The following is a 15,234-nucleotide window of genomic DNA, read 5'->3' as shown; positions in this document are numbered from 1 at the left end:
ATTAGGAGTTTAAAGCATATGTACGAGTCCATAAATATTTACTTTATCACAAACATGAGAGTAAATTTTACAAAAACAAAAAATTGGTCAAGACATGGAAAATTCTGTCACTTCATGCTCTTTTGGTCATATTACTTGTGGTGTTCATTATTCTATGGTAAGACTGCTTCGAATTTACATTTATAATTCGACTAGAGGTTGTAGTCTTCTACTACCATTTTGTCATTATACGATTGCTGAATCGAAAAACATAAATATCAAAATATGGTTCCTCTAAGCTGGATTTAAGAGGTCTTCAAGTCATTGCAAATGTTTAGTATCATTGATTTCGTTCGTTCATATAATTCCAAATGCAGTAATCAAATAGATTCCATTACCATTACAATATCTGCAATGGTTGGCGACGTTGGAGAACCTATGACCATACATTTTTGTTATGTGTAAATTTCAAGATTTGAAATTAATTAGTTGTTTCTTTAAGACAGAAATTTAAAACTTCAAACCCAGTAATCAAAAACATTGTAGATTTAAAGTTGAACAAAACATGTATAATCGGAAGAACCCATCTACAAAAATTTTGTATATATCCCTCAACTATCAAAACATATCTCACCATCTAATATGCGTATATGATAAACAATAATAGACATAATATTTTTTTTTTTCAGAGCTGTAAAAAAACAACATTAAGTCTGGTTGAAACAAATTGGCATCACTTTTAAATTTAAGACTTTAAATATTTTGCGAGTAAAACCTAACTCTGAAGATTTTAAGAGCATTGTTGTTGCTTCACATGTTTTCTTTCGTACGTTGCATGAATTTTTTTGCTACTCTGAAAGAAAAAATTACGGTTAATGTAAATAACATATAGAACACAAAACACCAAATCAAAAATGCCGTTAATCAAATTATTTGTGATGGAGATGGCTCCAATATATGCAACCAAGTATATGTTGATAGAATAAAGAACATATTGAAGACGCGTATAGCTGAACTTAAGTACACCAGGAAGCATGAAAATAGTGTTAAAGCCAATTGGCGCTTGCTTTACATTGTATTATATATCAAAACAAACCCAGTCCGTTTGGAAACAGAAATCCGTAAGGCACAACTATAAGGTAGATTATAGTATACTTAGCTGTGCCCCCAAGTGTACGAAAACGCTTTCAATAAAAAGCGCGATTGTATGTTGTAGTATATTTATTCTTTTTTGCTGGGGCGTGTCCAAAATAATATTGACTAGTTTGATGTGTAATAGCAAGCGACGACAAATATTTTTGACAAAAATTCTTGATGTGTAAAACGCGCTTAATGAGAATTATTTCGTTGTTTCATATATTTATTTTAAAATTTTTGTTATATCAGTACTCTGAAGATGACTATAGATTATAATCGAAATATTGGTAAAAATTAAATATTATTCTATATTATTTAATTCAAATCATCATTAAAAACATTCATTTCAAAAAACAAAATATTACATTAAGCAGGCAATGGCATAGGAAAAATTTAACGTACATAGAATATTCAAAAAATTGATTAAAAGTTCTAAAATGTCGAACATATTTATTTTTTTGGTTAATTTTGTATTTTTAGTTTTATATTTTTTAGTTTTATATAAAATAATTTTTGACAAAATTAGGGTTTTGCTAATTTTTGGTGCTTTTGTGTCACTAAATTTCTAAAAAACCAAAATGAAGAAGAAAGTTCGCAATCAAAATTACTTACCGCAGATTACAAACGAGGGTAAATTTATTTGCCCTTTTCCGCAACCTCCAGTACAGCAAAACAGGGATGCGATATGGTACAAGGATCTCAGTCCACATGATCGTTTGTATTATCATCAAACTTTGAGCACAACGCGGTGGTCGAGATGCTTCAAACAGACGGATAAGATACCGAAGGATTCGTTAGATTTTGCTTTACTTTCCACTTACAATAACTTAACTGAAGTATTTCCAAAAAAAGTGGATACAGTGATGCAACCCGAAACTTGCGGAGAGAAGGAAACATTTCGAAAACTTCGAAATACTCGCCAGATTACTGTGAATTATAACATGAGGTTTCAGCATCCACTTATAATTGGTAAGCAATATTTAGATAAGTTGATTCTCCATGTTAAGAGATGTTGATATTCCCTAAAAAAAATAAAACGGGAAGTTTTTCACCATTTTTATAAAATTCATACGATCATTCCTTTCTATTTATATATTCATATTTATTGAGATAACTTCTTTACTATTAGGTGGAATAACTCATGAGAAGGTGGAGCCTAACAGCGTTAAACTCATGATATCCGGCCCGCACGTTCAACTAACAAATAATGGATATTCACGTCAAGAGGGTGATGGTAATCCTTTCCGTTATTAACAAAGCGAACTATTTCTTTTACATTTTGGTTAAAATATTTCTGCCACATATCTTGAACAAACATCTAAAACCATTTATTTTGGTAAAATAAATTCAGTATAACAACAGCTAACTTTTTTGTTTCCATAATTAAACATTTATCACTAAATGTTGTTGTCACATCTATTCTATAAGATCACTCCTTAGAGCTAGTTAAATAGATATATAATCAATATATACAAGCACTAACATCGGTTAACTCCAAACTACATTGACACAGTCTATAAAAGTAGAGTGAGCTCATCCAAAGAAGCTAGCATTTGGATCCGTCTAAAAAGGAACTTCAATGGTAACAAAGAGGTCTTAACCGCATGGCAGTATTGGTGAAAAAGTATGTGAGAGGCTGCAAAGAGTGTAAGTCAGACAAAGAAGACAGCAACTTTTTGTCTGTCATATAGTCTGAGAACAATTAAATTAGATCACATTATTTTATATCCAACACATGGCAAAGCAATAGTCAGTTTTCTTAATATATATAACTATTACATAGAGCCAATTTTATTAAAATAACATGTATACTTCAAATTTATAAAAATACAAGATCGGATTTGTTATTGCAATACTTATTAACTAGCTGCCGACTCTACTATACAAAAGCTACAAGTCGCTCAAAGTCATGTTCTCCGAAGGCTCTTCAAAGTGCCTTGGTACATCCGCATAAACGACATGCTGAGAGACCTTAGAATAGACCCGATCAAAAAATACATAAGGGACAGAGTCCTGAAGTTATATGCGAAAATTGACAGGCTATCCTACTTACCACTATCTTTTCTTAGAGTAATCACTCTCCGCACGGGGAGGTACGCTGATCTTAGATCAATCACTGAATAATCATGAAGCTTATAGGCAATACTTAAATTAGTCAGTGAGATGGGTGAGACTCTGGAGAAACCCCCAGCTATAACTCGGAAAGGGCTCAACATTATACTTTATATTGTAACAAAGTAACAAAGAATCTTTTATTTTTAATATTATTTGTACTGTCTATTTAGAGAAAATTTCTTCATTACCAAAACAAGTCGTTAAGAAAATTTAAAATATTAAATTAAATATAATATATAAAAATAAATAAACTAATATTAAAAATATAAAAAAATTAAATTACGTAAAGGAGTTGCTGTTGATAGTTCGTCTTTTTTGCTGGGGATGTGTTCAAAGTAATGTCGACTGTGAGCAAGCGCTGACAAAAAAGTTTGACAAACAAATCTGATTATAACACGCGCTTTATATTTGCTTAAGTTGCACAAAAAGCGTTACATTTTTGCAAAAAAAAAATTACTTTTTTTTAATTTTATTTCAAAAATTGAATATATAAAAGGCATGCATTTTATAAAGAATGAATTACGTATTTAAATAAAAATTCAGAAAACTATTTGTAGTTTTCTTCCTCAAAAATTTTTAAAATAACTATTATTAAAACTATATTAAGAGTTTTTTACAATCTCAGGAACCATATTAGATTTATGAATTTTACTATAACTCAACTGACTACAGTGAATGCGAATGTACCAGTCCACCTTCTAAGAAGAATTCAACTTCTCTTCGTTAAGAGAATTCCTGTACAGTCCGCTCAGTGTACTACCAGTCTACCTTCTCTTTGTCATAAAAATTTCTGTATAGTCCATTTGCCAAAATACGCCATCATTGAAGTATTGGTGCAATGGCACAGTGCTTTCTGAAGAGTCCAGTAAGCATAGGACTACATGAATTGTAAGTTAACTGAAACCCCAAAGACCAGCAATTCTTGTCCCAACTTATCCAATCGTTTAAGTACTAATTTTCGTTCAATATATTTCAATTGAAATGTGGCCGAGTTTTTAGCTAAGCCAAGTTTGTCATAACTACACATCGCTATCTCGTACCATTGCAGCAATTAACATTGTTGAATTCTCTTTACAGGTTAGAAGTTTCATATATAAGAACTGTAATAGCTGAAACATATTCACAACCCAATCATAAATCTAAAATAGTTTCTATCAGTTTTGTTTGAAAAAAATCTGTACGAGGGATCAATAGATCAAAATTGAGTGCATAGCAATACCAGAAGAGTAGTACATTTGCACTTTTAATGAATTATTTAAATGTAAATGTTATTCTCATATCTTGTCAACTGATACATCAATTTACACAAACAGTAGCAGCATTTCCGTAGTTCTCTTAAATCGAATTATAAAACGGGAACATGAAACAATGTAACCCAAACTGCTTAATCAACATTCCTGGGCATGCCAATCTCAATTTCAATTACATGGAAAAGCACATTTTTTGCATACATTTTATATCGAAACCGCGAAAAGCATGTCAAATGTCAATTATGATCACAACAACAACAACAACAACAACAGCAGCAATAACGGCAAGCCCCGCAAGAAGAATTGCAAAAGTATTTCACTAGAATGATTCTCAAGAGTATGCAAATTGCCTTGATCAACGAACTTTGGCCAAAACTATCATGTTACAATTACCATAATACAAAAAGGAACGACGAACATGGCCAAGACAACAAAGAAAAAAATTGGAAAAATTCCACCAACGACTGAAGGTGAAGTGCTGCCAAACAATAAATATACCAGATAACCAACAGTAAACCACTACTGACGGCTGCGCTTAACACTCTAGAATTGTCGTGCCAGTGTTGCCATACAAAGTCAAATATGCAAATAATAAAATTCAGAGCAAAATGTACAGGAAGTACAGACGCAATCCAAAAAGGCGATAAGTAGAACTGCTCAATGCATAACTGCTTCAGTATTTAGCAATTGGTTAGTATGGAAACGTAGTATGCAAGCTAACATTTGCGCCAGTGTCGCCGCTCCAGATAAGAATCTAAAACGGAAGAAGAATAGTACTAAAAAGGTAGGGACTGCATTCATAAGACATCTGTAATACTTATGTGCTAGCAGTACATCTCGGCATTTGGGTGATGTTGCTGATCCATTTCAGATAAGTGGTGCGCCATAACAAATTGCATGCAAATTTCTTAACTTAGCATGAGCAGGACAATGGGTTCAAAATAAATAAAATTGAATAAAATTTAAAAACCACCAAAACAAAGATAGAGTGAACTCAAAAAATGTTCTATACTTTTATCAAATATTGAATAGGACCACTAATGTTTTATTATTGATTTAGAAACAGTTTATTTAATCTATAGTGAATCTACTCAACATTTATAGAATAGTCTCTAGTTATCATCACGTACGATATCAAATATTAGAAGTTGTAGATATCTAACACTCAGCGTAAGCTATTACGCTACTCTATTTGCAGCTATGAGCTCTAATAGATTTATTTTAATCTCCGTTCAACACCTAGTGAAAGTGACTTGTAAAAAAGAAGAACAAGAAGAAGAAAGGTTCTGGTCTAACTTAACTAGAGTGACCATCACGCTTTGTTATGGTTATAAGCCATAAGAAATAGAAGAATAGAAGAAATAGAAAGGATTACGAGCAAAAGTCTAATGATTTTGTTAAGTTCGAGTAGGACAAACATATACATACTGTAATTCAAAGAGTATATTGAAATTTCATGGAAAATTTATTTGTTAAGTTGGTTTTTGCGTATTGGTTGCACTGCAAGTAACATATGTACGTATAACATACATACTATCAGACAGTTAACTGTCTTATGAACTATGAGATAGTGAGATAGTGAGATAGTAAGAGAACTTATATACAAATTTGGTTCAAAATGAAATTAAGAGCAACAAATTATTTAAACTGTTAAAGAAAACATTTGGGTTTGGTTCTGCTTATACCAAAACCATAAAATTTAAAATGCCAAAAAAGTGGAGAAAAAGGTCCGTCTTAATACATTTACACGCAATGCCTCAAAGTTCTAAATGTTTGATAATGATGGTAATGTAAAGAAAGCGGGAAGAAGTTTAAAGAACCTGAAAGTTTTTCAAACCAATTTTTACAATAATATTTTTACAATAATATCACTGTAATATCACGACACCCTAGAACATTTTTGAATATCTCAACTTGCAAATAGAAACTCAGCATTTCACTACTATAAAAAAATAAAGACAGAATTACAAAGCCAGCTCAACGCAAGATGATACCTAAATAGATATTTTAACAGCGTTTCTCAAACTGAATATTATGGCGGCATAAGTATAGAATATTTAGACATTCGAATAGTCACCAGACTTCGATGGTCGCTCTAAAATATTAACTTTAGATCATGTGGTTAAGTTTAGTGAGAATGTATGGGGTAGAAGGGTTCTCAAAGATGCTAATAAGCTGTAGACGGACAGCTCATGATTCTAAAAGACTCTGCGCCGTTACATAAAGTGGGGTCCATGGTGTTGGCTCATACTTCAATTTTTGGTACGGAGCTTAATAATTTTGTAGTTTAAAATCAATACTTATAAATACAGGATTACGCCGAATTTTCACATGCATGCAGTTGGGGACTTGTTTTCCAACCAATTTAGAGCTATAGTTCGGGTTCAAGTGACTAATATCAGAAATTCGATTTTATAGTAATTCAAGAATACGTATTATTTTCTATAACAATACTGAACTATAAATTGAATTGAACTATGAATTGAATTAAACTGTAGTTCTTAATTTGGGTATAGTTCATAGCGCCCTTAAATGCGATATCGCTATATAACGACCTTTTCACAACACTGTCTGTAAAAGAAATCATCTTTAATGAATTTCTTGCTTAAAACCAACATTTGTTAAAGTTTTATTTGAAAAAGATGATTGTGTAGAATAAAGAAGGTGACATATTATATTATGAATTCAAGGATGTAATTAAATATATTTTTCTTAATTCGTTTTAATTTGATATAATCATCGCAAGTACTTTGCATTGGACTTTAATTAAATTTATAAATAAAACTATAATTATTTTAGCATGAACATTAATTGTTTTATTGCTTTACCACCCATTTAAAATGACACAGTGACTCTACAAAATCTTGAATACGATGAAAACTGTTTCATTGCCGCTTTAATCACTTCCTACTCAAAAATTTAGACTAGTTAAGTGCTGGCTTTTTCAAGATTTGAAGCGTGATAATACCGTGAAACTACTCTGGCTCAGACTACTGTTGTCAGCGTTGCTAAATTGGCCAAGTGGACACCGCACACATTTGACTGGCGTTTTTGACAGTTTTTATCTCGAAGTTGTCCGCTTTTAGCGATACACCTATATATGTATTTGCATAGTTTGCTCTGATAAAGAGATAATTAAAATTGCTTCGTCTTAAAACTGGTAGCAAAATTGTATGTATTGTAGTGATAAGGCATTTTTGGTTCAGTAAAAATTATTATTACCTCTAAGTAATTAGATATAGTTTGTAGCAAGAGATGAAACATATAAATGCAAAAACGGAATTTATTCCATTTTCTTTTGTATTGATTTTTGTAGATTACCAATTGTAAAAACAACTCATATCATCATTAACAAAATAAGATTATCTTAAAATGTAATCACAGCGCTGTAGTCTTACCTTTTAACCAGGGATTTCAGTATAAGGAACAAATCGTTAAACTTCCCATGTTTACCTATAGGCATCCCACAAGGTTGCCTCCACGATTATTAGGTAATACTACGGTTGCCCCCTAAGACGCTATTCTATGACATCACAAAAATACTTTCCAAGCGCTAACGGAGTATAAAGCTCATCTTTATTTGTTAGCCTAATGGTAAGCCCAATTGAGTATTAAACTCAATAAGCACAACAACAACCGTTATGAGAAATATACCTCTGTTGCATTTTGCATGATCTGTAGCTAGTTTGATGGACAAAGGTTCTGCGAGTTTGAAGGATAGAATAATGTGGTCCAAGTAGTCCTGCTATGAAAATAGAGGCTTTTTGATATACAATCGGAAAGGTCACATAATTTTCTGTTTTTGAACCATAACTGTAGAATGGAGTTCAATTGTTTTTCATACAGCAATCAGTAATTTTGTAAACATTTGTCTATAAGTTTCGGAGTTTGTATCATTTTTCGAATATGTTTGCAGGTCGGTCACAAAAGAAGCTGATTGGAGAAACCATATAGGCTCATAATATTGTATTGTACAATGCGGTTTGATGTCGAAGTCGATCAACTTTGCATACTCGATTTGTCGCACAATTGTCGACTTGATTTTATATGTTCACGTTTGATAGTAGACATTATAAAAGTTCTTGTGTAAAAGAAAGGAATTGGAACTGGAATTTTTTTCCGTTCCGCTTTTCGTTCCGATTCAAAATAAAAAAAAATATATCGTTTCGGTTCCGGTTTTCGCTCCTACAAAAATATCGGTTTTTTCGGTTTTCGGTTCAGTTCCGGTTCGAAGCCCTGGTCAAAAAATGTTTTTACTGCTTAATACTCATTGGTTACTATCCACTCATTAATTACTCATTCTCATTGGTTACTAAGCATTAGAAAAGGTTCAATAAACAAATCAAAATCGTTAAGAAGGACATACCATCAAACACTACTTACTGCAACTTAAGAGTTTCATATCATCGAAAAGACTATGTGCTTCCAAAAGTATTGATTATTCCAGTACATCATAACATTGAATCACGATGTTTACACTTTAATGTAAATACTTTGTAATAATAATCTGCTGTGATTAATTGGAAAGTAGTCGACTTTTTCTCTCAATAAGACCTTATTGAATTTTGTTTTAAAATAGGCACCTACCTATATACGAGTATTAGAAAGTTTAGATGAGTTTGTCGGTATTATATGCTTTTTCGCTGTTATGTATACATATATAACAATACAAGAATTCTATGCCTTTCAAATATTTAAGTGTCTTAAAGGTTTTTACCCTTGCCAAGTTGCGTTTTCTTTTTGCTACTTCAGTCTTCAGTTTCTGCCGTACTATTTAAGGTGCTCATTAGCCGCCTTACCATTTTAGAGTTTATTGCAGTGCAATTTTGTCGTTTATTCAAGGGACATCGATGAATCCAATTACAGTGCGCAATCTTAACTACCAAAGACAGACAAATCAAACCAAAAATGGCAGAAAAATCTCATCAACTCTTGCCATTTACGTTATAAATTTTTACAAAGAAGTCCAAGTCGAAGTCAAAACCATCGAGACAAAAATGTAACAACGTAGCGGGAAGAATTTCAGCAGTCAAGAGTCTTTCTGAAATTTTTATACGATCAGAGTTGAGCTCACTTATTTCACTTTTGTAGTATTACTGAATTTACAGAGCTCAAAGTAAAACGGTAAAATGAGTCATAAGTCAAGTCAAATCAATTGGCAAACATGAAGCAAAAAATTTCTCGTAACTGCTTAATTGGGCCACAGATTTTCGTAATGCACAATTTTGGGTCTGCGAGATTGCATGCAACCAATTCATTACTTCTCGACTTGTAATGTTTTGTTAATAGTCTTTGTTTTGGGTTTCAAGTTTTTTTTATGGATTTTTGGAAAGTGTTTTCCAAACATGTTTGAATTAAAATACCTGCCATGCCCTTAAATAACAAAATAAATGAATGCAATTTATTCGTCCTGTTTGAAGTGCATTCCACTTCAGGTTACTCATGCCAAATTAAGAGATTTGCGATTTTAAGTTTTTTTTTGTCGTTTTAGCTACTCATTTTGTTGAATATTGTAAAAAAGTAATAAGTGTAGGTACGTCAAGGGAATATTAAAAAGTCAAATAAAATCTTTTCAAAACAAATATTTTAAAAAATTATTGAGTTCGTAACACACCTTAAAGTTCAGCTTTATTAAGAATATATTTAATAATTACTGATTGACGATAAGAAACAAGAATTTCCAAAAACAGTACACAAAAAACAGAAAGCAAATTTGCTTCCAAGCAGCTTTCTGTCAGAAATATACGCGTTCAATAGATGTGTTTACGACAATCTGCAACATAATTACCGAAGCCAAAAAATGTCCGTCTTAATTGGCGGACAGAATCGATCAAGGTTCTTAGCCTAATTAATCTTATATGATGATGAAGTCTCAAAAAACTGAACATATTGAACCAAACCAATCATATATGACTTCTATGCGTTTCTGAGCATTTTGCGATTGAACATAGACAAACTTGCAAGGAAATTGGATTATTAAGGTCCGAAAATCATTTTATCACTTCCAAAAAAAGCAGAGAAAAAATAAGAAAGACTGCAATAGAACCACGGCTTCGAAACGAAATTTTTTCAAAAGAAAAAAAATGTATTGGTGCAGTTCCAGTTCTCGTTTCTGCAGGAATATCGGTTTTTTTCGGTTTTTGGTTCTCGGTTCGGTTCCGGCTCGAAGCACTGACTAGAACTAATTACCGATTTTAATATTTAAAATTTATTACCTTTAAAATTATTGTTAATAATAATAATTGTTAATATATGTTTTAATTTCTTGAAGAACAACTTAAAAATTCTAACAGGACATTGTGGGTTGAACTGTTATCTGAACAAACTATAAATCGTCTCTAATAACATCTACAAGTGGTGCAAAAAGGTAAATCACGTTCCGGAAAAATGTCGTGCTAAAAGGAATGAACATTTTAATGAATACATAATATTCGATGATAAATAAAACTCAAAATTAAATAAAACAAACACTTTTACAATATATATATGGTTTATATTAAGAAAGTTGGATTTAGAAATAATTATAAGTTGGTGAATGAAGCATATTAACGGACCTATTCTGTGCACTTTATAAACTTGTCAAACATTGACACTTGTCAAAATTGACTGCTGTAAAGGTTTTGGTATTCTGTGACATAAATAAAAAGCTCTTTTCCTTGTTAGTTGTCAATACTACAAATGCTGTTGACAACTATTAAAATATGCTCTTTTTAAGCATTTTTTATTTTTTGCATGCATGACAAATATTCTTACCTAAAATATACGCTTTTTACAAGCATATTTTTTATTATTATTTGACTGCATGAAAAATGCTTTTGGCAACTTAAAATATGTGCTCTTTACAAGCATTTTTTACGAACAGTTACGAACAATTACGAACAGTTTTCTATACAAAACACTTTACACCATAGTGTGGTGAGAAGCAATAGCTTCTTGAGCTTTGAAATTTGTCAAGATGTTTCCAGAACACCAAAAAACTTTCTGCTTTATAAAAATCAATAATTTTATTAAAGAATTTGACAAATTTGTCAAGTGCACAGAATAGGTCCGTAAATCTAAATATATAGTTATATTTTTTAATATTTAATAAAATCTCTCAAACCAAGTCATATTGATATTGTTGAGAACAAATGGCGTTAATACTGAGGACAAAACAAAGCACTTTTTCTCTACAGCTTATATATACAATGAACTCTGCTTCTCTTTCTAATACATGTTATTTCAAGTTGAATACACAATTTTGCAATAAAGCCCGCTCTTTATAAACCAAAATTATGCTCTACAAGTTTCAAGTTCCTCTACAAGTTTATCGTGCTATAAAGGCAGACGCTTGGATAATAACGAGTACTAATTACAAGAAATTAGGTGGACATCAGAGGAAATTCTTTATATGATCTATGATATCGTATGTGCTGATAATGAGTCTCCAATCGAATGGATCGGTGCGATGTATAAGCTGCATAGCCACTCTGACATAGTTAAGTGTATTAAGCTTCAGCGGTTTCGTTTATTTAATCCTGTTGAACAGATAGATAAAAATGCTACAGTTAGAAAACTTATGAATTTGAAGTATATATCTGTAGACTAGAGTATATACATTTTATTTATTGGAATGATATTTGAAATGATTATGAATATCTTAAAGCTGGAGTTTTGCTCCTACAGATTTTATTTAAGATAATAACTTCAATAACTCAATAAGATTTTTGTGAAGTCTACAATTTAATATAATGACAATACATGTATATATTGATTTTGTTGCATTCGCTTGAATAGATATGAATGAATTTATAAAAGTTGTGTGTCCGGATTCAACTAATTTTTGAACCGACAGAGGAATATCAGACACCTTATAAAGTTGAGCTTATAGTCCATTACTACTTCGAAATCCTAAGTTTCAAACTCACCTACCTCCAGCTCAAACAGTACCTAGATTTTTAAATAAAACACACAAATTTAAATTTTATTCCAAATTTATTTTATCTCCTTCAAGATATGCTCCTTCTGAAGCGATACACATATGCCAACGCTTAACCCAATCTTCCATACACTTTTCGTAGGCCCGTGCAGGTATGGCTTTTAGTTCCTTCAGCGAATTCTCTTTTACCGATTCAATCGACTCAAAACGCTTACCGCGAAGGGGCAATTTGAGTTTCGGGAACAGGAAAAACTCGCACGGATCCAGATCTGGCGAATATGGTGCCTGAGCGATGACAGTGGTGTTGACAGCCGTGTTTGGTCAAAAAATCGTGCACAACAAGAATTTTCCAAAATGCACTTGAGGTAGTCTCACATTAACAACTGCTGTAAACAAACTAATTGACAGATGGCGCACAAATTTGTACCATATGTCAAGAAAGGGTGTACCAACATAACAAAAAAAAATTTTTTAAAAGGTCTATTACTTTAGGAGTAGTTAACAAACAACAAAATCCGGATACTCTTTGAGCAGAATGTATTATAACTTCTCCTCTATGGATCTTAAGCATCCAACCGCAGTGGTTAATACAACTTATACTTTCATAATATGATACTATTTGATAAGTTTCTACACCAACAGTCGGCTATCACATAGATAGGCATATGTGAATATTAAGAAAGTGAAAAATATGATAAAGAAATATGTACTTTATACTTTTTATAAACATACATTCCCTTATGGTTTTTTTATCAGTAAATTAAATAGTGAGTCAATTCTGTTTGAAGTCTTTGTGAAGAGTTACAAAAACAATGCACTTTCAGAATATAAATAAATATGATATCTGAAAAATTAATTATTCAACATTAGAAAGAAGCGACAATTAGCAGTGGTGTTACAGGAAGTTCACATGAAAGATGACGAGAGAGATCTTAAGTTACTTCAGCTTACTTCATTACTCATTACTGTCGTTTAAACAGCTTACTTCATTTCATTTTCAAACTAAAATTATAATTAATTTGCGCTTAAATAAATGTACTGAAATTGTATTGACCGATAATACTTCCTAAATTTAACAATTAGATTGAAATAAATACAACTGCCAAACAAACGGCGTTCCTATACTACCAATACATTGCCCTTGTGTGGTCATATTTGTGCCTTAAAAAAAAATTTGTTCCTTTTCTCAAAACTTAAAGACAAGTATATAAAATACTGTTTGAAATATCGTGCCAATAATTTCAATTAATAGCTTGGAAATACTGTTATTAAAGCAGTATTTCTATTTAATGATCGTAAGATATAGGCAGACGGACAGATAGATCGACAGCCGCATACATGCAATCTGCTTGTTAAATAATCGTTTTTAAGTTTCTTTTGCAAAAACTCACAGATACGGAACAAGAACAAAAACTGAATGCAAGCCACCACGCCCATTAATCAAGCAACACTAAAAATTGAAAAAAAAAAAAAAAGAAAAAGTAAACAACGCAAAAAATATATCTAGAAAACGCGCCCAAAATAATTTTAATTTTTTTGGTTTTAATTTTAAAAATAATATCGAATAAAATAAAACCAGAGCCATATAAAAAAAAACAAGCTAAGAACCGAAAATACTTTGTAAAGTTGCATGACGAGCCTCTCCGGTATATTAGCGCGGTGGCTTTGTGGCATTGAATGGCGTCAAATAATTGCGTTTAGTAGGTCACCGCAAGGTACGTGGACAATACGAAAACTGCAACTGTAATCACATAAACAACAAGAAGAAGCAGAAGAGGAGGAAGAAGAACAGTTTATCCAAGACGTTTTATAAGAAATCAAATTTCCGATAACATTAAAGCCAGTGAAGTGCACACGCAAAACGCAATCTTTTCAATACCCTTCAATGCATAAATTGCTTTGGAGAATGGAGAATGTAGTCATCGAAGCCAAAAAAAACAGAATCCTTAATAAGGAACGTAATCACCTTCTGCTTTACAATTAAATAACAAGAACAATGATTAAGCTTCGCTGTTAAATGCGTTTTTGTCTGAGCTAACAAGTCGCGCTTAAAACTGCAGCTTGGAAATAATTTATGTTTGCAAAGCATGCTCCTCAGGGCGGAAGATACACACTGATTGTGACCGACATGCGCCGCTGACGGTCTTTGGTCCTATAAAGGCGGCATCTGGAACGTTTAGAGCATGTGTGTTGGCTTAAGGTGCGAAAGACATAAGTGCGGTCGGGTTATTTTCAGTTGCCACATATGTAAATACGCACCTTAGTGCACAACAGTGTTAAGCGGGAAGAAAATCTTTCGATGTTGTGAAGCATTTAAGTCGAGCACCTCATTCATGCTGGGCCGACGCTGTAATTAAGATTGGAAGTATTTTTAACTGCAATGTTTAGATTAAAGCAATCAAAATATTTAAAGGAACAGATTAAAAATTAACAATTACAGTGCCATATTAACAGTGCACCCGGATATTGCGGCAATACAACGCACTATTTACTTATCTATATTTCAGATTTAATATATTAGTCACATATGTATCTATACAGAAGATGGATAGGGGAGTGATGTATTCAATTTTTCAGTCTAAGTTCGCTAGAAGACAAACACAACTCAGTGAAGTTACTTAAGCTGTGGGAGTTTTGCTTAACTGCATTTAAAGAATCTAGTGTTTTACGACACACTAAAGAAATTTCGAAAAGCGAAACCGGTTTTTAAATAATATTGTACATTTGTGCCGTTTCTTCACTCAATATTCAACTCACAAAATTAATTTACTTCCATAGGTTTAAAAGGCACTTCTGGCAACGATCTTTCAGCTCACCACACTCAAAAATATTGCG

The 15,234-nt window shown here is 32.1% G+C and overlaps 1 protein-coding gene across 1 annotated transcript; it reads left to right on the top strand.

Moving 5' to 3' along the window:
- Positions 1 to 1,611: 1,611 nt before the first annotated feature.
- LOC119690172 lies at positions 1,612 to 2,482 on the top strand. The gene is made up of 2 exons (XM_038105169.1): positions 1,612 to 2,085; positions 2,246 to 2,482. Exons 1-2 carry the CDS (start codon positions 1,695 to 1,697, stop codon positions 2,368 to 2,370), a joined length of 516 nt encoding a protein of 171 aa, XP_037961097.1. The 5' UTR covers positions 1,612 to 1,694; the 3' UTR covers positions 2,371 to 2,482.
- The last annotated feature ends 12,752 nt before the right edge of the window (positions 2,483 to 15,234 follow it).

Source organism: Teleopsis dalmanni, chromosome X, assembly GCF_002237135.1.
Source record: "Teleopsis dalmanni isolate 2A chromosome X, ASM223713v2, whole genome shotgun sequence".
NCBI classification, from domain to species: domain Eukaryota; kingdom Metazoa; phylum Arthropoda; class Insecta; order Diptera; family Diopsidae; genus Teleopsis; species Teleopsis dalmanni.
The sequence above is the reverse complement of the archived record's forward strand: the minus strand, read 5'-3'. Positions and strand labels throughout refer to the sequence as shown.